A 24,321-nucleotide genomic window follows, 5' to 3' on the forward strand; every position below is an offset into this window, starting at 1 on the left:
TAATGGATGATCTCTTTGGTTTCTCTGCCCTGCAGGTGCGTCGGGCCAAGACTCCAAGATTGTGTTGGGATGATGGACAGGTAAGGCATCTCAGGATACATTTGTGATGTGGGACTGGGAGACCACCATCAGATCCTGCTAAAACTCATTAAAGTTTCTGTTAAATCCCGTACCTTATGATGCTCATTAACAACAGTGTAGTCCATCTGACAGGTAACATGGGAATCTTATGTTGTTGTCTAAGCTTGTGCTAAGCCTTCATCTGGTCCAATTATGTTACTTTGACTGTGTCTGATATGTGTAGATGGAACCAGCAAGGGGAAAAAAAAGAAAACAAAAATCCTCTCAAAACCTTAACAGATGTGGGATAGAGTGTATGGAGGACCAAAAGTGCCAAAATAAATCAACAAATAAACTATTAAAAGTATCAAAGATATTTACAAAATGTTTCTTTAATTTGATTATAAATGATGATTTTGGTCCTTTGTATGTTGTAAATTTTTGCTTGAAAAACTGATATTAGCAACATTTTTATATCTATATTTTATATTTATATTGTCCTTCTTATTTAAAATTTAATTTTACATTTTTAGTTAACTTTTTTTAAATTTAGATTTCGTTATTATATTTATTTTTCAGTGATGGCAAAAGCAGTACTTGGGTGGCCAAAAGAAAAATATACATTAAGAAACTGCCATTAAAAGCACCAGTCTTTATATTAAGTATATTTATACGTTTTTGGTCACGTTTTTATTTTTATTTTCTTCTTTTTACATTCTTTTGAGCAGTCTAAATAAGACCGTCTGTCATTGGAGGTGTTCTGTGGTATCAGTTTTTTATCCTTTAGAGAGACGGCATCCTGCGGTGAGATGATTGCTAATTTCTAATCAGGCTGAAAGCCCCCTCCTCGTTTGGTAATGAAGCAGAAATGCACAAAAAAAATTCAAATTAATAACGGGGAAATAATACACATAAGCAAATGAAAACAGAATTGAGTATTCATCTAATACTTTATAAAATAATTTGTTTATACGTTTATTTAATAATGTCATGGTGCATTTAATGGCTTAATTTATTTATTTATTTTTATATATCTGTTTACTTGGACTTGTCATAGTGACACATCAGTTTTAGGCCTTTTATCACATTGGAGAGGGTATAAAGGAATTGTAAATCTTTTAAATGAATCTTTTAATTGATAATTAAAAGATGCAAAACTGATAACACTTTAATAACTAACTGATGATGGGAAGCCACTTCTGTAAAGTAGCTGTGTAAAGTATGAAGATGGAAAGCTGTGGGAAAGAGTAAAGAAAAAATGAACTTGTCAGCACCTTTTAGCTCCATTTTGATTATTATGTTGACAGACCACCACCAGAGACTCCTGACATAATAGCTAGTTCTGTAATTACAATCACTGATCTGCTACGTTAGTGTTTTTTCATATCTAAGAACATTCAGGTTAAATTGGGTAAAAGACGCTACCTTTTTTTGATCCACAGCACGGTGAATCATTTAAACACTCAGAATTAGAATGGCAGATGGTAAATATAGTGCACCAAGTAGTGATTTCATTACGTGCAGGGTCATAACCAGGGTTTAGAAAATAGTGAGGCTTTTTTTCACTTAATCTATCACATTTTAGGGGTAAAACGTTTGCCCCACTGACCAGTAGGCTAAACTTCTAAATAAACTAGATCAAAGCATTACAACACAGTCAAATTTTGAAAACTTAAAAAAAAAAAAAAACAGCTTTCCTTTTCTGGTATGTGGAAATATGGAATCATCCCTTCATTTGAAATGTTAAAAAAAAGCATTTGGGAAAAAACGTTACTACACAACAGCAGAAACCATTCTTCATGAGTCACACTTCGACCTAACACCTCTAAACGCAACCCAGTCAGAGGCACAGTAGGGCCTTTTCAGAGTCTTTTCAAAGTAAAAGCCATCTAGAGCAGCGGTCACCAACCCCCAGGCCTCGGACCGGTACCGGTCCGTGAGTCGTTTGGTACCGGGCCGCGAGAGTAGAGGCTCAAGTGTGAAATGTATGGTTTTCAGGGGTTTTATCGGTTTTCAGCGTTATTTTGTTATTGTTTTTATCGTTTACTTGGTTTTCCTGGGTCTTTTCACGTGTATTATGAATAAATCTTCTTTTTTTCGGTACCGGTACTAGTTTTGTTTTGTTGTATTTATCCGCGACACCTTAAAGCCTGGTCCGTGAAAATATTGTCGGGCATAAACCGGTCCGTGGCACAAAAAAGGTTGGGGACCGCTGATCTAGAGCGTCACATTACCCCAGTTTTACTCTTTTTTCACTGACTTCCTGTCTATTTAAGAATGGATTTTAAAATTCCGTTGCTTGTTTTTAAGTCTTTGAATGGGCCCCCCTCCCCTTATTTATCTGAGCTTTTAAGTATCCAGACTCCTGCTACGGCACTAAGGTCCTCTACTGTTCTTATAATACTTGTAGGCCCTACACTGTGGACCCGCTACCCCTGAACACCAGATCTGATAATAATTTAGGGACCTTCATGTTGTTACCCAAAGCTCGCCTGTTTTCCCTGGCTTTTAGAGAATTTAGTGCTTTCGGTTTAGTTGTTTTAAATGTGCTATGCAAATAAAGTACAAGTTGAAGGTGCCAATTTTTACCATCCTACAGAGGTCCAGACATCAATTAACTCATAGCTGGTTATGCCCAATGTTGTGTGTTACTTTTGTTGGCTAATCCTCTCCCAGATTTTTGTGCTAAAAGGAAACACATAGGTGCATTTGCCAAACTGTTGAACTTTTTTATAAAACCAGGATCTGATATTGAAATAGGACTTGGCTGCTATTATATCTTGGCTTAGTAAAGTACAAAAACAAATTAAAAAGATCACACTTTTAAAATACAGAATTTTATTATTATTATTAAGATACAAGACTAAATGTTCGAAAGACTGAAAGAGCAGGTGGCAGCAAGAAATCCCCAAAATACATAAAAGCTGCTGCGTTACCAGCTACGGCACAGAGAACCGTATTACTATTATTAACAAAAGGGCAAAACAACAGCAAGCAAGTAGGGTTAAGAACATGTGGTGAACCTAAACAGCCCGAGGACGACAACAGTTCTATTAAAACACCCATAAAAGACAATTAGAGCAAATTCTAAAGAGAGACGGAGTCATTAAAATTTAACCAAACCAGTATACCAATAAAAACAGAGGCCACGAGGTCCTCTTAAACCCAGAAAATTAGACCTTTTTACTTTCCTCTGGGAGTCTTTTGCTGAGTCTCCGGGTTCTTCTTCTGCTCTTACAGCGGCGTTATTCCCCTGTCTCATCTGATGACCCTGTGTCACTTGTCTTGCTATAAAACCTATCCTCCTAATTAAAGTAGTCCTTTCCATTGTTTAGCGCTGTCTCACTCTGTAATTTGTGTCACTGCCAGTTTCTCATCTTCTTTTGTTTGTTCTTTTTTTCTCCCCCCTCCTGCCTTCTCCTTATTTCTCACCTCCTATCTACAGCTCCCCCCACCCCTTACACTTCCTTTATTTGTTGTTTCTCCTTGTCTGTCTTCCCCTCTCGACCTAATCATTTCAAACTGCCGCATTACTATTCACCACATGGCCGTATATCTCATTATGTCGAAGCCCACAGCCTCTTTGTAAATTTCAAGCTCCCCCTTCTTTAAGTCCATCACAATCGATATGGCAAATGCTGCGGCACCTTCCTCTACCAGAGCACCGTGGTACACAAGTCTTCCATTAGCCGCTAATGGCTTCCACAACTAATAGAGTTTTCAACTTCAGGTATCAGGTGGGAGCAGGTGTTATTTTATGCTATGCGGTTGTGTTGATTCTGCCATCGGCAAGAAGGGGAAAATGGAATACAGATTGGAAAGAAAGAGGAGAAGAATGAGGGTAACAAAAGAAAAGAGTGTTATTAAGAAAAGAATCGAGTGGTAGCGTAACACTAGACACAAGTGAAAGGGGTATGTAAATGGCAAATGCATTAGTGCCATCATTAGTGAAGAGAAATAGCTTTTAACTTCCAACCTTTAGGCTTGCCTTAAGCAAGATTCACCTCAGAAGATGGAGAAGCAATTTGCGAAGGGTAGGTACTGTTAATTTCTCATTTGTTCGAAATTTGAAAGTCAGTGAAAACTAAGTCGTATGAGTTGCTGGGCTTGGATTAACTATAAGGAAATCCAGCGCGGTGTAGCAGAAGCTGTGGCTCCTTTAATAAAGCAAGTAAAAGGATCACATAGCCTCAAAGGCTTTTATCTTCTGACCTGTGAAAATGGAAGTACCCTTCAATTAGAAATTGCTCTGTGCTCTATAGGGTGGGACTGTTTGGTGAAATGAGTTAGGGAAGGTAGTAAAAGTAGCTGTGAGTTTGTGTGTCCGAGGTTGTTTATTATTGCATGTCGCTGCAACAACATGAGGGAAGGTGTGAGCAATTTGAGAAAGACTGGCCACAGTCACATTAAGGATTGTGGGTGGTTGCTGGTGGAAGATTGGACTGTTTGAAGAGTAAGGCATGAGTCGGGGAGGTGATCTAAGAAGTCATGAGCCATGCAGCAAGGGCAGAAAAAAGGAAAATACTTGCAAGGAGAGTTAAACCAACCCGGTTTTCATTCCAGGGGCGTCAAATACTGTCTCGCTGTCAAAGCTGCTGGTGTCTCAGAGATAGGTGCAAAGTGTCCTTTGGCATCTGTGCGAAGACAGCCCTGGTCTCGCAAATCATCTCATGTGGACCCATTGATGTCATTTAAATCCGCAGTGTTATTGTTATGTATGTTATTGTTTTTCACCTAAACCCAACCCAATTATCTTAATAGGTTTGGTGCATAAACCAAATAAATTTTAGTGTGCAAATCAAACCAACAGCTTTTGGTCCAATAACCTAATCAAGTAGTTCTTGGTGCATAAACCCAACAAAGTACTTTTAGAAGCTCTAAGCATGACAAGTAGTTTTTGATCCCTAAACCTAGCCAAGTAGATTTTGGTATCAAAACCTAATCAAGCAGTTCTTAGTGCATAAACTCAACAAAGTCATTTTAGCAGTGTAAAGCCCGCCAAGTAGTTTTTGGTGTCTAAACCTAGCTAGGTAGATTTTGGTGTGTAAAAACAACAAAGTAGTTTAAAGAACACAAAGCCAGACAAATCTTTAGTGGGTAAACCAAAACAAGTAGTTTTCAGTCCAAAGACCTAATCAAGTAGTTCTGGGTGCATAAACCCAACTAAGTAGTTGTAGAAGCGTTAAGCCTGAGAAGTAGTTTTTAATGCCCAATCCTAGCCAAGTAGATTTTGGAGCGTAAACCGAACAAAGTAGTTTTAGACGCATTAGACGTAGACACATAGGAGTGTAAAGCCGGCCAAGTAGTTTTTGGTATCTAAACCTCATCTTAGCTTTTTTCCCCCCTACATCTAATAATTTAGACTTTACTGAATAGTTTTTGGTATGTAAATCTAACCTAGCAGGGAGAAAAAGTGAAGAAAACAATGCACAGCTTCTGTCTGATAAATGTGTGATTTTCTGTCCTACTGTTTCGGACTTCTGTTTCCCCTCACCCAGACCGATCATGGCATCCCGTCACATTTGCCTTGTTCTGTCATAGGTGTCTTCACCAAGCACCTCAGGCACATTTCCTTTACCTTAGAATACAAAACAACTTAAGATGACTGTTGTTGAAAACTGGAGCATCGGTAAAATTAAATATTTAAAACAAGACTACTATGTTATCATCCAGTGTTGCTGTGTGCAGTTAAAGGGACACTTTGTCTATGAAACATCAGCGGCTTCAGTATTAGATGCCCGGTGATGAGTGTGTGTCAGCCTTACATTAGAAGCATTTTGACCGATTAAAAATCGACAGTTTAACTGTGCGACACACGGCACAAACAAGCTATTTAATTGCTGCTAGCAGATGCTGAAAAAGGCTCTTAGCAGAACATTGTTTGTTTTCCACATGGCTCCACTGACATCAAACGATCTCTTAGCCCAACAGAAATGGGCCGCTCCACTAATAAACTTTTATGGCGATCTTGAAGCGAGCATCGCATTTTTCCGGCAGAAGACTCAATTTGACCTTCAGGGGTTAAATCTAAAGGGTGTTGGAGCAGATTGGATAATTTGTCAGCACTGGCTGAGGTTTGCACTTTATTGCAGTGTGCTCATTAGTTTCTTAATGTTTCAGCAGTGTTCATGTTTTTTTTCTCTCTTCCCCTGTCTCTACAGGACACCCCTGATAGCAGCTGGAGTCATCGGCGGCCTATTCATCATCGTCATTCTGGCGCTCAGCGTGGCCGTTTATGTTCGCCGCAAAAGCATCAAAAAGAAGAGGGCCTTGCGGCGTTTCCTGGAGACAGAGGTGAGAGAGTAGAGGGTAGAGCAAACATATTGGGAGGTTTCTCCTCACCTGTGTTTTCTGAATGCTTTCAGCTGAATTAAGTTCCCTTAAAAAGTTTCATTGCACTAAACCTTTACCTTGTAAGGAAACCTTGAAATATTAAACCTTGGCTAAGGTACTTAGCCAAAGCAGGCAGCGCAAAGGAAGGTTGGAAAATTATGCATGGTCACCGCTGCCCATCGATCTGGCCTTGAAGAAGGTTCATTTCTGGGAAGCGTTAGAGAACGGAGCAGACTTCATTATCAAAGGTGAAAGTCAAAGATCGGGAAGGGTGCAGGGTTTATATAAGCATCCATGCTTTGGTCCATGCCTTTTATGGTGCTACAGGACTCTCTCACACTGTTTCCTCCAGCATATATCATCACTGCAGGTCCGCCGAGTTGGCCGTGCCCGTAGGTGGGGTAGGCTGCTTGTCATTCTGGATTAGGATAATTTACAGGTAGAGGCAGCAGTGTTATAGACAGCTGCCAGGCAGGAGATGGAATTAGAGGAGGGCAGCCATGGGCAGTTTCTGCCTCATCCCGGCCATGCACATCCATCTTAATCAAGCAGGCCCTGCTCAGACAGCCGCTTGACCCGGAGGGAAGTCTTCACTCCGTGCAGATTCGCTAATGTAGTGTCACGGAGCAGGAGGGGGTGGCTGAGAAGGATTCAGGTTGGGGGATGGGGATCCACTTGACCCTTTTTTCTGTGTTTTTTTTTGCATTTCTCTGTTCAATGTTCATTCAGGACAGCCTGAAATAAAGCCAGCATAGCCTTTTTTCCCCTCCCCCTTCATTCCCCGAGGGGACGTGTAAAAGTAATTAGACATGAAATCTTAAACGCCTCTGGCCCAGGGGCTACACAGATTAAGAGCGGGTCACAGGTTCCGCCCACATGCTCACATATTAGCAGCCGTGGAGTGTCCTGAGCTGGACGTTTAACCTCAGTCTTTTGGCAGTTACCGCGTACGAGAGCATCAGCCGAACGGTGAAAGGACAAAAGCAGTGGATCGATGCCATTACCTGACGGTTGTGATCGGTGCCTGAATATGTAATTCCCCTACTGTAATTTAAAATAATAGAAAGATTAAAATTTCAGTCCAGATTCCTGTTATTTATTGCTGGTTCTAGAAGGGATTAGGTTCTCCATTTGATTTTCGTTTTCCCTTAAATGTATCATCTCATTGTGCATGCACGCACTACTCTCTCCATCTGAATGCTTTCCCGCGCTCTCGCCCTCCCGGCATCCTTTTAAAAAAAAAAAAAAGACCATGCGCTTTTGCAGTTTATATCATGCCTTTTTTTTTTTTTGGCTGATGAAACTACGTGATAGGCTTTGGACAGCCGAGTGCAGATTCTCTATTCAAACGAATAATGGAGCTGACTCTGTGTCTGTGAATGGAGATCAAGCTTGTCTGGATGAGGGATTTGGGGGACGGCGCCGGGCTCTGGGACTCCCCCTCTCTCTCCTTATCTGCCATAGCTTTTTTAAACAGAGTGCTCACCTCCTGCGTCAGACGGGAGGGAAAGATGCCTCCAGTGCATGCTGTCAGAACGTGATCTGAGCGCCCGACTCCGCATTTCCATATCAAGGACACGTGTGAAGGCTGTTGCACTGTGTTGACTTGCAAAAAAAAAAAAAGGAAAGAAACACTCACACTCACTCTGCCATTTCACTGTTCTCCCTTTCTTTCAGTATTTTCTCTGTTTTACTATTCACCGTCTGTCTCTCGTCGTGTCCTCACATTCTCGTTTTTTCCCCCATTTTTGATCTCTGCTTATCTGTCTCCCTCCCTCGTGAACAGACGCTTTATTCCTCTGTCATCTTAACTTCCTGTTTTTGTTTTTCCTCCTTCTGTCTCGCTCTCCCTCACCTCTCTCTTCACCCCCTCACATACTGTGGAGCCTTTTTGATGAAGCCCCTGAAAACAGATTGCTTTCACACAGGGGACAGGCGGCACAAACAGCAGCAGTCCCCTCACTGCTGCAGCGTGACCCCGCGGTTTTGACCTTTGAACCCAGCTCAATGAAGTAGGACTAATGCCTTTGAATCCTCCGATGCCCCACCCCTCGATCCCCCTCATCTCCCCCCTCCCCCCAAGGTCCTTCTTCTAGCTCCTTTGTACAGGCGTGAGTGTTTCAGCACAACGGGTGAGGACAGCTCCCCTGCTGCTCATACGCTCTCTTACATGAAGGGTTTCAGCGTGGACAGCTCCTGTTGTTCACCCCAAGGCAGGCTGACTGAGCAGAGGCATGGGGAATCATCAGAAATGCATGCAACTGAAGTTTATGTTAAATTTAAGCCAAGATCTGAGAAATTCAAGCCGAATATGACACCTAATATGTCACAGCAAATGTTAAACAAAGAGAATATACATGACACGCATTGTGGAACGTATGAAAGTTAACCCTCTGAGGCTTGAACCGTGAAATTATTGCCAGAAAATTTTAATCTTTTTAAACTGGAGTCTTTATTGAACCTTGTGGCGAATAAAAAAAGAGATTAAATATCACATTGTGTAAATCAGGTTTAATTTGGAGCTTCATTTTTGCTACAGATGACATTTTTGTTCAGTTTTATTGCTTACTACACTGATGATGTAGCAGTCTCGAAAATTCAAAAAACCCCATGTATCAAATATGATATAGTTGGCATTAAAGGATTAAGGTACAAATTTGTGTTTTATATTACATCCAGCCTCTCAGTTTTCTCATACATAAGGATACATAGCATAAAGTTACATAAACCTCTTTAGAAAGGGTTAATAACCTGGGCTATACTCCAAATACTCCGAAGCCCAAAATCATCCAATGAGATGCACTTCTGCAAACCGAAGCGCCTTGTTTTTTTGGGTTTTCTTTTTTCGAGAGGTCAGAGAAGAATGTCTGGGCTGGTTTGAGCTGACAGAGAGGTTACGGTAACTTGGATAAACCACTCTTTACAGCAGTGGTGAGCAGGAAAGCATCTCAGAAATGCCCAGCATGTCAAAGCTTGAGGCAGACGAGGCAGAAGACACAGCTGAGTTCCACTCCTGTCAGCCAGCAAGAGTAATCGGAGGCAGTAGCGGGCACCAGGCTCAAAAGAGCTGGACAGTTGAAGACTGGAAATAAAAAAAACAACATAGCCTGGCAGAAATCCCAGCTCTGCAGAGGTCTCGTTTTTTCTTTCTTTTGCTGATTAGCTGGATCAGGTGTCAGGTGTGTTGTGCTAATCAAGAAATAAGCAGGTGTGGGTTCTGAGGACCAGGACTGTTTGTTTCTGTGATTTGATTTCTTTTCTCGGTGGACTTTTTATAGACATGCACTGCGCTTCTGTAACGAGAGTCGTAATCAAAAAATAAATGGACTAATTAAAGAAACAAATACTCAACTGAAGGCATCGGTCCATTTAGATATCTATGTATCTACATTTTTGTTGTTTCTTTATATTACTGTGTCTAAATTGTTATGGTCACTTTTATTCTTCAGCACAGTCTGAACTCTCTTAGGCAGCTTTCTTTAAGTCGTCTTCAGGAATAGTTCTCCAGGCTTCTTGAAGGACATTCAAAGCTCTTCTTTGGATGTTTCTGCCTTTTGTTCTGTTCTCTGTCAACATGATCCCACACTGCTTCAATAACGTTGACGTCCGGGCTCTGGGGAGGCCGATCCATGACTGATAGTGCTCCACTGTGTGTTTTTCTATGCAGGTATGATTTTACTGCATTGGCATTTTGGTTGGGGAGCATTGTCATGCTGAAAAATGAAGCTGTTGTTAATCAGATGTGTTCCAGATATTTTTGCATTGTGGATCAAAATCTGATGGCACTTTTCTGTGTTCATAATTCATCAATTTTTGCAAGATCTCCAACACCAATCTGGATTCATCACTCGTTTAGACCTATTGTTACTGATTTTCAGTCCAGTTTTTGTGTAATTTTCATCTCTCAGCTTTTTATCCCTGTTTCCTTTCCTTAAGCATTTTTGAAAGCCACCCTTCCACAAAGACCATTTAAGATGACACTTCAGTGTTCAGTAGATGATCAGCTGAAGGTCCGGATGCATCTCTTATCTCCTGTGTCAGGTCTTTGCTGGATTATTTCCTGTTTCTTAAGGATGTGCTTGAGATCATTCTTTTAGGCCTGACACTTCTTCTTTTGTCCTCCACTTTTCCTCAGATTTTTTAAGAACACACTGCACACCATGCTGAGATATGCCAAATGTTTGGCAATAGCTCTTTGCGAATTACCTTGTTTTGTGACAGCCTGCTAGTAACAAAGTGCCTAAAGATACAATCTAAAATTGATTCTTTGTTAAGTTAACTGTATGTCTGGACAAAAACACTGGTTCATCCGTTGAATTAGGAGCCTTTACTGTGCTTGACTGATTCATAGGTCAGTGCTAAATGGTTTAACAAACAAAAACGTTCAGGCACAAGGACTGGACTGAAAATGAGTGAAAAAGGAACCAATGTCCAAATAAATATTGTACTGTAAAATATCAAAGAAGAGCAGAAACGTTTGGAGTAACAGACAGTATTGATTACATACCGTATAATCAATGCTAACAACAACAGGGAAGTTAAGTAGGAAAGTAATTAACACAGGCAATTAATTTACAAGTAAATGTAAAAAAAAGAAAAACATTATTGATTTAATTATTTCATAATTAATCCCTATATTTAGTTATAATATTATCTTTGGTTTATTTAAAGTCATATTTATTAATTCATCAATTTTGGCACATTAGGTCCTCCATATTTTCCAAACTTAGCCTAAAGTAAAGAACTTTTTTCTTTTTAAATGATAACTGTGAAAGTTACTGAGTCTTTTTCAAGTGACAGGAGAGATGAGTAAGAAAAAGTCTGTTTCAGTCCGTACAGCAGTGGAGGAATTAGTTACTGCTCGCCTTTCTCCAATATAACACTCTTGTTTAAGCACTTTCGCCAGATTTGAATAACAAAGTCAATATAGCAAATTAAAAAAAACAAGGGTTGACCCAACGTACTTTCCGGCTGAGGCAAACTTATTAACATTCAAAGCCGCTCGCTCACCCCCCCCCCCCCCCACACACACACACACACACACAACCCACATAAACAAACCACAGCATTCGAATGAAGAGCAGACGATGCTGGTTGTTTAATAAAACAATGTTAGGTGCAAAGAAAATTCCTTTTTTGTGACCTTGTATGCCCCTAACCCTAACCCTCTCAGTCCATATGTTTGAGTCTAATAGTTAAATGGCTATCACATTTTTACATTTGTAATTGTGAGGTTATTGTTATACAACATGTTTGTCTGGTATAAATTCCAGTGACCCAGTTTTAACCCCTATTAAATTACTGGTGCTTTCGTAAGTCCGACATCAGTCACTAAGAATCAAAATAAGCCAACAAAGTTCACCTGAAAATTGACCAGGCAGCAACACAGGCCCCGAGACCACCTACTGCGACTGCTCTGGGGCAAACGCTTGTGGCACGACAAAGTTGTTTCACCTCAATATGTTTCAATTACAGCCAACACAACAAATGTAGCTCTTTGAATGGGTAATGCGAACATTAAAGCATGTACCCGAGGGTTTGCAGAGCAAGTTCATGTTTGAAGACACTGTTTACTTATTCAATACACAATAATTCTGTGAATGTATTCTAGCTCGAGGCTTGAACATACTGCTTATTTGTCCAATGAAGCATCCCAATCCTCTCCACCGCGCCACCAGTGAAGCTCATTTGGCAAAGGCACGGTGCATTATTAGCTGGTAAATAAAGTGGCGTGGTGAGTGTGTGCGAGAGTGAGAACGAGCTCAAGAGAGCTTCGTCGGCTACGGGTCTGTGTCTTATTTAATAGACCTCTCCTCTCCCTCTCCTCTCCAGTCCAGTCCAGCCTCATCCTAATGAAACAATAACAACTACAGCCTGTCACCATCTGCTCTTATTACTGCTCCATCACCACCTCCCTGTGCCTCATCTCTGCTCTCTCTTTCCAAATCACTCCATTTCTCTCCACCCACAGCGGCAATTGTTTTGTTTTTTTTTGTTATTCTAGCAATGTATGCACACACACCGAAATGCAAAAAATGCTCTTTGCACAAATACCATGCTGATATGATGGATGTGACCAAAGCTTGCCCTTTCTGTTGAGGTAAATACATCCAGTCAGCAACCAGTCATTGCTAGAAAATTTCATATTTCATTTAAAGCCTCAGAGGCACACTGTATAGACGCAGTGATATACCCACTGTTTGTAAAGCCTGTCTTGGCTGTTTGGAGTCGGAGGTGAGCATAAGAGAAAAGACAGCTAAGTTATCAGGTAGAACTTGGAAGATTTATTAACAAGATGCAGGCATAGACTGTATGGGTGACCCTCAGAGACAGGTACCTGCTAATCAGGGTGAAGGAACATACTAGAGTGTCACTCACCAAAACTGAAGAAATTATCTGTCTTTGACAGTCTGTTAGTGTAATCACCACAGAGTTAGCCATAGTAATCATCAAAACGACTGCACTAAAATGGTCCTTAACAAAGCACAGGGATGTTAGAAATAAATTATGACATCTGATTATTGAACTTTTTATGCGCAGAAGGCAGTAAACATGCTTATTCTGCTGTAAAATTGGGCATTTTACCATGGGACTCGACAGTTGTTGATTCCCGTTTTTGGTGCCAGCCCCCAAAGTGGCCATGTGAGGAAGTGCAGCTTGGGCTCAGCACTGTATTCCCATAAGTTCTCCCAGCTAAAATGACACAGTACATATAAATGTAACCACGTGTGCATCAGCTGTTTTATTAGCTACATAAATGTACTTGGCAGACTCCCTTTTGCCTTGAGAACTACTTTCATTCTTCATGGCACAGATTCAGCAAGCTGCTGGAAACATTCCTCAAAGATTTTGATCCATGTTGACATGATATGAATTGCAATTGTTGGTACTTATTTGGATATTATCGTCTAAAAATAATTAAATAAATCAAGACTTATAAAGCCTGTCCATATTCTGTTTCCCAACTTTTGTCAGCTCATGTAAATTGCTTCAGTTTCCTGTTCATAGCTGACCAGAGTAGCACCCAGTGTGGTCTTCTGCTCCTCTCTGTGTCGCTCCTCATACCTTGGTTGTAACAAGTTGTTATTTGAGTTACTGTGGCCTTCCTGTCAGCTCAAAGCCTTCTGGGTTTTTCAACAGTCACTGGCTATTTTCTCTTTTTTAGGCCATTCTCTTTAAGAGATGGTTGTGTGGGAAAATCCCAGCAAATCAGCAGTTTCTGAAATACTCACCAACAACCATGCTACGTTCAAAGTCAATTCAATCACCTTTCTTCCCCATTCTGATGCTCAGTTTGAGCCTCAGTTGCATTAACAGTTGCATTAAATGTGTGCATAGTTCACAGTTAACTGTCAGGTACGATGTCAAATGCTTCTATCAGCATTTGAAGCAATTTGAAAAACGTCATCAAGGTAGCACTTTAAATGGCGGGGTTACCGCAACGTACATTGCATGAAAAAATAAGAAAAAGAAGAAAATTGATGTTTGGAGTTAAAAAAAAAAATAGGTCCATTTTCTTGACCTTGGAAAGAAAATTCAGTTTCTCTCCATGTTAGATTTATGATCCAAACCTTTTAAAACATCTCACATGTGCCCCAATGTGATACAGCTGTGGCCGTTTGTTTCCGCGCTTCATCTTAACGCTTGTACAAAAACGCGATTTTGGTGCTCTACAGACCGAATGAGGTTTCAAACAGCACGTTACCGTCACTCGATCCACTCAGTCATCCTCTCATCGCTCCTTCCTTGCCCTCTTTCATCTCACTCACTTCCCCCGTCTTATGAAATTTGTCATTTCCCTTCCCCTGCTCTAACTCACTACCTGCGGTGACATCTCAGCGGGCTTAACACTGCGCCTTCAGGACCGGCCATAACGATAGCCATTAAACGACGTGTCATTGCCGAGCTGCGGGCAATGTCATCTATTCTGCAGACCGGACCGGCGCTGCGATTGCCGGTCCTATTGTGCTGATGGTTTTATATCACATTGAGTAAGTGCTTGTATGGCTGACCGACTGATATATGGTCTCATTATATTGTTTGATGGTCGTGGCCAAGCCGGGTGATTATGCCGCTGATAAACCGCAGCGAATGAGGGACCCGATATGCTCATTAAGACACGTATTGATCAGGTGCATTGACTTTTTGTGTGTGTGTGTGTGTGCTTCATCTGAGATGTGTACTATAGGCTGCCTGGATGAAAATGTGTGTGTGGCTTTCTCTCTTGCCTCTGGCTCAGATCTTTTCACGGCTCAGTTACAGGTGCCAGCTCCTGCTTTTTTCATACTTAGTCGCCGAAGCTTTGTTTAGCGGCTAGCGGTGAAGGCGGGTGGCCAGGCCAGCTGCTGGGATGCTGCTCAGTGTCAGCTGTTACTGGCAGGGAGGCGGCGTGCGGAGGAGGCTTGTCATAACCTTGAATTGGAATTGTTTTGTATGTGCACAGCTGGTGAGCTGCTGCTCTTTGTCGACTGTGATAGCAGCTGACACCAGACTGTGATTTGCCTAGTGGTGGGCACACTGCGGTCCACTCTGGCAACTGCCAGTTCTGACAGAACTCCACATTCACACCCCCGAATTATTTGTCTTTCATAAATATGTGTGTGTGTGTTGCAGAATCATAACTATCAGGGCCGTACAGTCTCAGTTTTTTGGCTTCTTTTTTTATTTGCTGCAAATAAAAACCTTGTGTTCACCTTCCACCGCTCTTTCCTAGACTTGCTTTTTACTTATTATTTTAAATGGATCGGCCTCACCCTGCTGCATGCTCCCGGTGGCTCTGAAGATGTGTTTTAGCATTCAGAGTGCCAAGTAGCAGGAGGTTAAAAATATTTGGATTTGATGTAAAAGAAAGGCACACTTCTAGTTTTCGATAGCTTTGCAATAAAAGCAATAGCTGCCAGGAGGTTTTCTTCACATTCTTGGCACCAGATGAGACAGAGAGTGGGATAAATAGTCTTAATATGAGTGTGTCTGTGTGTTTGTGTTTTGCTTCCTCAGCTGGTGGAGCCCCTGACCCCCAGTGGAACTGCTCCAAACCAGGCCCAGCTGCGGATCCTGAAAGAGACAGAGCTGAAGAGGGTGAAGATTTTGGGTTCGGGAGCTTTCGGAACAGTCTACAAGGTCAGTGTGTGGTAAAGCCATCCTGCAGACTCTGGTACTGATCAATATCAAGTAAATACAGGGTATTGCTGATACCTTTAAGTTGTAAAGGCAGCTTATGTAGGGGACAGCAGTGTGTCACAACTTGTTATGTTGTGTTAACACAATAAAACACATCTTTCAGCTTTTCATGTATTTTGAAAGCCAAAATGCCAGATAGTTGCTGTGCTATCAGATGCACTAATCACTGTTTAGTTACAGCTTTCTGATTGGCGTAGAGTATGGCACCAACATGTGAGCACAACTCTCTTAACCCTGCCGTATAGGCTGAATCACACCAGTCCCTGCTTCTCCACAGCAATATATTTAAACTGTAGATGATTTGCTGGATATTGGTAAAATATTTGGTCAACTTCACTGTTATGACACAACACTGACAAATTAACACTACTGGAACTTTTATGGCCCTACATTGTAAATGTCCAAGTCAACAAAACATAAGATTTACATCATTTAAGTAGCTTCTTTAAGCTAGCTACGTATTAATGATGATCAGTTTCTTGCTCTTCTCCCACACGGTGACATTATTTACCCGTCCAGAGTGAAAACGCATGTAGCTGACCGTCCTTTCAAAGCTTTCATCCTGGCAGTGGGGTAAGATGTAGGATTCTATAAAAGATACACGTAGATGTGACTGAACTGGAGCTCTGAGTGAGAAATCGCCACTTGGGATTTAAATAAGGAGAGGTCATTAGCAGGAATTGAACATCATTTATTGATGTACGGAATTCAATTTGAGGTATTTACCGGTTAGACCAGAATGGCCTGTCGCAGCAGAACAGAATCCCGGCGGTGATATTGATTAGGGCAGGGCCCCCCGAGTCTGGATCAGGGTTGGCAACTCGAGGCCTCAAGGGCCGATGTCGTGCAGGTTTTAGATATCATCCTGGGTCAACACACCTGAATCAAATGATTAGTTCATTACCAGGCCTCTGGAGAACTTCAAGACATGTTGAGGAGGTCATTTAGCCATTTGAATCAGCTGTGTTGGATCACGGACACATCTAAAACCTGGAGCTGGTCATCCCTGGTCTAGATGCTGGTGGGGGAGATGAATATGGAGGTTTGGATGGAACCTGAGTAACTGGGAAAGGCGGAGATGGGGAGGAGGTGGGTTGCGTGACAGCATCTGCAAACTAGAATGACAGATAACCAGTGATATTTAATGTCTGCAGAGTGGAGGCTGATGGGCCTGAAGGAGGCAGGCAGAAAGATGACTGGACTAGACCAGTGATGTCACAATGAGCTTGACTGCATGGCAAAGTGGTCAGGTGACTGAATAGAAATTCAGTTGTTGACAATCAACACCAGATGTTCAGAAATCTTTCATAGGTCATATTTGAGGGGTATTTCTTCTAGAGATGGACCGATCCGATATTACGTATCGGTATCGGTCCGATACTGACGTAAATTACTGGATCGGATATCGGAGAAAAATAAAAAAATGTAATCCGATCCATTAAATATCAAAAAAGCACCTCACAAAACTTGCGACATGGCATAACTCGGCTCATAACCTTAGCACATCGCAGCAGTATGCGTCACGTGATAGAGCGGCTGTGTGTATTTGTAGCCTCACTACCAATCCGGCATTTCATCTCCGAGGAAGTGATCCCAGAGAGAAGTAAAGCAAGTGTGTAAGTTCATCTCTGAATGTTTGTAAAGCATTCGTTAAGCTTAACAACTGATATATGGAGCGACTGCCTCTTCTCTCCCTCCCTCTCCTGTTGCTACTTCAATCATGAAACTGATCAATGATCAGCTGATCGGCTTTTCTGTCGCGACTCCTTCTTTCTTGCTTGTCTATCGCCCACTTTGCACCAGAAAGAGGAAACCAGCGGCTGAACAACAGCAGCACGTTTAAGCTTGATAAGCTGTTGTTAGAATTTATTTAATATTACTTTCTACACCAGGATCTTTTTCTACGTAGCTGACAGCTGGTAACTGTGCAGGGGCGGATCTAGCAAAGTTTAGCCAGGGGGGCCGATAGGGCATTAACAGGGAAAAGGGGGCACAAAGACATACTTTTCTTTCTTATTCTCATTTAAAATGTCTAGCTTTTAATAAATAATTATCCGAATCTTACACCCAAAGTTTTAATCTCATGTAAAATGTATAGAAGTCCATTACTGTATATAGTAACTATTAAGTCCAATATACCCTAGTAAGCTGTAGTACTTTTTCCTTTGGGAAGATACCATCTGTGCAGTCTGCAGTTCTGTTGAAGAAAGATGTTGAATCTATTTAATTATTCTTCAAAAATAACTGATTCCCTATTTTTTTTTTTTTTGCTGGGAGTTTTAGAACCCTATTAGTTAGGTTGCTTAATATTTCTGCTAAGTACTCTTTAAAATACCAGAATAGGGAGGATGGGGTAGGTTTAAGTTTATTAGATTGATCAGTATTGCTGAACTGTGAAATATTTTGGGTGCAGTGTATTTTTTGCATACAGGTATAACAGAATAGCTTTAGTGTTTGTTTTTTTTTAACTTGAGTATGAACTTATACAAAAAGCAGCAAGATATTAAAAAAACTGTTTTATTGATTAAAAAAACACTATATTGGATTCATATCGGTATCGGCAGATATCCAAATTTATGATATCGGTATCGGTATCGGACATAAAAAAGTGGTATCGTGCCATCTCTAATTTCTTCTAATTTCCCCAAAAATAAACAAAATATAGACCTTATCACGCAAGTGTGGAGGGAATACCAATACCAGCATAGGTGTCAGTACTATCGATATTTAGATGAATCGGCACCTCAGCAGACCTCTCTCGGTTGAAGAACAACCTCTGAACAACAAACACAAACCTTTTCTTTTGTCACAGCGTTTCCTGACAGACACAAGCCGAGGGCGGCTCAAGGACCTGGAACGGAAGCTGCTGTTTGCTTGCCAAATTCGCTGCCCTTGGCAAAATTATTCATAGCACCCCGAAAATCAGCAGAATCCATCAAATAAATACTGCACGTTCTACCACTGGCTCCAAATTCCTCTACTCATCTGCCCGTTTTAAGGCATATTTTATTTAAATTAATCTGCATGCAATTTATGGCAGTACAATCCCACAGCAGTTTGCTTTTAGCAGAATTTAAGCCTCATAAAGTGAATTGAAATTGTGATATTTGTCTTTTCTAATCGCTTTATCCAAAGGGTTTTAAACTTAGTTATGCACGAGCTAATTGTTGAAGGCCAACGGTATGTTTTGAAGACGGGGTTGGATTTATTAGAGCTGCAGGAGAAAGTTAAACACAACAACCACCATTCAAAGTCAGTTCTGCAGTAGCTCTGTGTGTGAGTGTATGCCAGGGGTTGTTTATTGGGTACATTTATGGTGATTGCTTGTATATTTCAGGGCATCTGGGTCCCAGAAGGTGAGACGGTGAAGATCCCCGTGGCTATTAAAATCCTCAATGAGACCACCGGTCCTAAAGCCAACGTGGAGTTCATGGACGTGAGTATTTATATCGCAACAATTTGTATCTGTTTTCGGCCGTGTGTGTGTGAATGTGCGTGCACGAGCCATAAAGCGTTGTCACAGAGACTGCCGGGTCTGTCGCTTTGTGGAATCGTGCATTTGGCGGTAAATTCTTACGAGAGCACCTTCTCAGTCGGAGCCTGTAATAAAGTGAACTCCACCACGCTGTACAGCCAGCCATGTATGGAACAAGACTCTATTAAAGAACAGCACTAGTTTATGAGATATGGCTTTATAGCAATGCAGGAGTGATGGAAGGGAGAGGAAGATGAGGAAGGGCAGGCAGTGGAATTTCCATTTTTTTCTTTCTTTTCTTCTTTTTCACATACAAAAGCTTTTGTGTCTCATTTATCACAAGGTTGTGCAAAAAGGTGCCTCATCATTATACAATTGTGGATGCTGGATCATGAACCCTTTCATCTAGCTGTTCATTTCTGTCTTTTTAAAAGCAAATATCCCGTTGTTTTCAAATCCACCTTTTCATTTGGGGGGATTTTTGGCTCTTCTTGATCTTATGTGGCACTGAAATGGAGTATTGTTGCATTTCAGGTTGCTGATTGGGTAAAACAGGTCAGCTTAATGTCTCATTATTGTACTCTATGCATGTGACGAACATGGTCTGTGTTTTGTTTCTTTCCTTTAATTCAGCCAGAATAAATATTTGAATAGATTATAATGAGAACGTAAATGAAATAGCTGTATGTGATATGCAGATGTTGGAGAACAGCATAAAAAATAATGAAATTGAATTGTTAGCAAAACAATGTGGATAAAAGGTTATCAGTAGCATGCAAAAAAAAGTTATTAAGCCTTGCAGTTGGAATTATTAGTCAAGTAAAGTACCCCGTCTTTCAGTTTTAAGGTTTTAAAAAGTTTGTAAATACAAGCTCAGACCAAGCAGACATGCCATAAGTCACTGTGTTACTAATTTTAGGCAAAGATAAGTAAAAATGCAGAATCAGAGTGTGAAAAACTAATTCCACTCTCACCGCTTCCACATGAATTAAGAGGGTAGATAGCAGCTTGATGCAGATTATTAAATACTCTTGATTACCTGATCATCAGGAAGTGTGAGCACCTCTATAAAAGCAGACGTTTTTGTCAGTTTGAGTTATAAAGTCATTTCCAAACACTCTGAAGTCCATCACTCTGCAGTGAGAAAGATTATTCACAGGCAGAAAACATTCAAGATAGTCCCCAATCATCCCAGGAGTTGACATCTCTGCTAATTCAGTCCAAGGTCAGATCGTGCAGTGTTCAGAGACACTGCAAAAAAAACCCCAGTAGCTACATCTCAGACTCGACAGGCCTCACTGGCACATGGCATTTGGTTGCTAAGGAAGAGAGGGAAGGGACGGCGGCGAAAGAGAGAGTGATGTTGATAGCAGGTTTTAAAATTTGAGAGAGATTTGTGATCTTTTGCGTGTTTGGAGTGTGTAGTTAGCGTGTAGTGTAGTCAAAGATGCCACCAGTGTCTCCAGGTGGACAAAAGGAGGAGTGATACACCCCGGAGGTGTCGGGGCAGTAATGTGCCGCTCTGTCTGGGGCTTGAAGTGGCACAAATACTTTGTGTGGCATCTTATTGTGGCACCTGATGGGGAAAACACACCTGAGACATCGGCTGCATTTGATGTAAACAGTTGTACCTTTGCTCTCTGCTGCATTTGTACATAATCTTTTAAAATGTGCAATTTATGTTTGCATTTCAAGTTATGAAAATGCTTTGTTTAACATGTTTGTGGTTGTTACAGTAAAAACATCGAACTTTTTGCTTCTCAGATTTTGTGCTTTTTTTTGGTGATTTTAGTTCCATTGTTTTAAAGGGAACCCCGGCTATTAACACATGTTTGCGCTAAAATATGCACTTTGCTTTCAATAACACATATGTGGTATTAAAATACGCCAAATGTTTTCCTTTTAAGCACATTTTGATATTATTTGTATCCCACTGTAATTTTACTGTATAAAGAGCTAACATCTCCAAAATTTCTGGGGTGTGTTAGTCATTATAAGAAGTGTTTATGAACTAAAAATCACGAACGTGGGATACTGTTAGTCCATGATTTCGAAAGGCCAGTGTATGCTCCCGACGCAGGGGAAACAAATTTTACCTAGTTTGGCACAACGGCTTCAAAGTTTTGCTGCACTGTGTTGCATGGAGAATCTGTAAAAATAACGATATTGTAATTTCACTGTATAATAGAAATTAGAATTCTATTAATGTTTTTATCATGCGGTTATGCGATACCATGGATAGCTGCTGCCATAAAATTAAGCTCTTTACACCAAACGCTCTCAGTCGCCGTTGCCATTGGCAAGCAGTAGCCGCATAGACACCAGTAGTTTTCCCTCACTCTCACGTCCTCGTGTGATGGATTGTTTTCATCTTCATCTAAAGTAAGTACTGGTTGACTGTTTTCATCATCTCTCTCAGTTTTCTCTGGTTGAAACTGGAGAGGTTGAACAGAAGCCATTTCCAGTGCGCTGCTAACTGTGAACTCGATGTGGTGCAACCATGTGACGTCACTACCTAGAGTGCATTGAGAAGTAAATAACAATGGCGACCTACTGGTAAATTGGTTTTTATATAAAATGTGCTTAAAAGGAAAATATTTGGCGTATTTTGATACCACATATATGTTATTGAAAACACAGTGCATATTTTAGCGCAAATATGTGTTAATAGCCGGGGTTCCCTTTAATGTGTTAATACAGTATGAAAAATAACTGCAAAGTCAGACATGTGAGGTTGTGCTGAAAAGAATGATACCTAACAAGGCAAGGTAAACTGTTTGTAAAGGTGAAATTGAAAGTAGTCAAAAAACAGCCATTTTATAACCTTGAACCCAGTGGGTCAGTACAGTTAAGCCAGAGGAAGCTTATTTAAACAGTAGCGACACTCCCACTCACATGTGCACTTGGACACACAACTCAGAGGAAGGTGTCCACGCTGGATGAACGCTAATTGGACTGATATCATGCCGGAGTCTGGTATCCAGTTCTCATAGAGCATCCGTGATCCTTACACGTAGCATAGTGCTAACAACTGCGAGACAGATGGCTACACACAGTGATCAATACTAAGAATGTTAATGCAAAAATCAAACACTAAAATCATTATTCACAACTAGCTGACTACCAACCACAGTGCGAACCACTTTATTCTCTCTCCTGTCGCACACACAGCTGCGCTCAGTCCTGCGTTTCCCCATTTCTGGGCACTTTTTTTAATCTGTGCATCTTTTCCCTCCCTCCTTTTCATCGGTCCCTCTCTTCCTCTTTCTCGGTGTCTCTCCCAGTGGGCGTCCCTGTCCATCCAGAGCCAATATGCTCTGTCTGCTGGCTTGTTAAACAGCAATCTAAAGGCAGGCTCACGCTTCGCCACTGAGAAACTGGCCACTGGAGTGCCAGCTCCAAACACTCTCTGAAAGTCCGCACACACACACACATAACCAAACACGCTCTGTGCAACAAAAAATAAGCCTCCCCATGGGGTGAGGGAGGGGGAGGCGGGGTGGGGTGGCAGAGAGTTGCAGAGTGAATTGCTCGTGTTTGCAAATATGTGGATTTGACTCGATTATGTGACGTGTGAAATGCAAAGGCCCTAACAATACATTCATTTAATGCATCTGTTCCACTTTTGTAGCACTCGCGCGCAGACACACTCACGCACTAGCACAGGCGCAAGTTTCACACGGCTCTGCCAGTCTATCACCTCGTGTTTGTGCAAGTGTGTGTGAGGGGGGCAAGTGAGCAAGGGAGCGAGATGGAAAAGGAGGGTCAGCCGGCAGTAATGGAGGTCGGCGCTCAGGGAGATGAGAGGGAAACCAAAACACACACACACGCGCGCACGCACACACACACACAGGCAAATCCTCGTAACATTTGCCCGGAGAGTAGAAAGCAGGAGCAAGAGTTTAGCCCGACACAGTTTACGACTCCCAGGTCTCTATTGAGATCACAGTCTGAGAATAAAAGTGCTCTTCCCCCTTTTTTTCCCTTCCTCTCTGGATCCCGAGGCGAGGCGCATTCCTGGTGCAGAGGTGGCTGATGGCGAGTGGTTGGGGGCAGAGGGGGAGCAGGTGGTTTTAAGAAGTGAAAAAGTAGTGGCACTACTTCAGTGCTGCGAGGCTCTGCTTAAATCAGGCCACTGATGGTGCCAAAAGCCTCACGACGGCCTATGGCCCCGCTGCTGTTTAGAATTAATCTACTCGCGCACCACCCACACTGCACCACCTCTCTCCCTCTCAGCTCATTCTTTAGCATCTAAATTTAAAAAGGCACCTCATCTATCCATCGGCTGCCCCGGGGCCAAGCCTGGATATACACCTCCTCAACCGCTTGCCGTATTCAAAGATGGAGAGAGAGAGAGTGTGCGTCCTTGAGGGCGTGAGTGTTTTCGAGAGCTGCCACGAGAGTGTGTCTGCATGTCAGTGAGAGAGAGAGAGAGCCCGGGAGAGGCAATAGGAGACGAGAACGAGTGAAGTGAGTGTTTCTGAGCGATGGCACTGAAGTGCAGCTTCTGCTCAGCCGTAACGCGTATACGCGCCGGCCACAAGTATCGGTCCTCGCCATCATAACACTTCATCACCGGCACACATCCTTCTGCTCGCAGCACCGCAATAACAATTACCCAACGTTGACTCCCAACTGTTCAGACCCCTGCGTCCATCTGCTGCAGAGAGAGACGGAGAGGGAGGACAGAAAATGTATTTACACGCCAAAATGACAACAAGAGCGAGAAATTCTGAAGCAGCTTCTGAAATCAGAGGCGCAGCAACTTTGTGTTAGACAGCAGCGTGGATTCTAAGCATGCACGTTTCACTGTGTTTTTTTTCTTTTAATTGGAGCAACATTTAAGAACCTCTGTGTGTTGTGCATGCTAAAATATAGATTAAAAAGGCTGTGTTTGTGCAGCTTTGAAGAAGGGTTCTGCAGGGTTTTCTCTCACTATGAGTTTACTCAGGGCAGATGCTGTGCATGCAGATATAGTAATCATCTCACAAATATTAATTTATGCATCTAACTTCATTTCTATTAGGAATTCTTTGGTAGACACTGTAGTGTTATCCAAGGGTAACAGCTTGATCTGTCATAGAAAAAAAAGGATAATAGAACATAATGCTGCTCAATAAACTAAATATTTATAATGTTGATTGTTTTCCTACAAAAACCCAGAATAAAGATTCCAGCATACTTTGAGCCCAGAGCGTCAGATACTGATCTATTGTCAGATGTTATGACAACGTGTCCTTTGGCGTCAGTGCCTTAAAAAACTGGGTTTACGG

General features: G+C 41.6%; 1 protein-coding gene across 3 annotated transcripts in view; it reads left to right on the forward strand.

Annotated features, from left to right (window-relative positions):
• The window catches only part of LOC120746115 (receptor tyrosine-protein kinase erbB-4-like), a 353,488-nt gene that overhangs the window by 272,040 nt on the left and 57,127 nt on the right, over positions 1–24,321 (forward strand). For all 3 annotated transcript variants that reach the window (XM_040051409.1, XM_040051411.1, XM_040051410.1), the window contains exons 16-19: positions 36–80; positions 6,222–6,354; positions 15,391–15,513; positions 18,911–19,009. In XM_040051409.1, coding sequence (XP_039907343.1) covers positions 36–80; positions 6,222–6,354; positions 15,391–15,513; positions 18,911–19,009 — 400 coding nt within the window. The remainder of the gene's footprint in view (positions 1–35; positions 81–6,221; positions 6,355–15,390; positions 15,514–18,910; positions 19,010–24,321) is intronic.

This window comes from Simochromis diagramma, unplaced genomic scaffold (assembly GCF_900408965.1).
Source record: "Simochromis diagramma unplaced genomic scaffold, fSimDia1.1 OVJJ01000107.1, whole genome shotgun sequence".
NCBI classification, from domain to species: Eukaryota; Metazoa; Chordata; class Actinopteri; order Cichliformes; family Cichlidae; genus Simochromis; species Simochromis diagramma.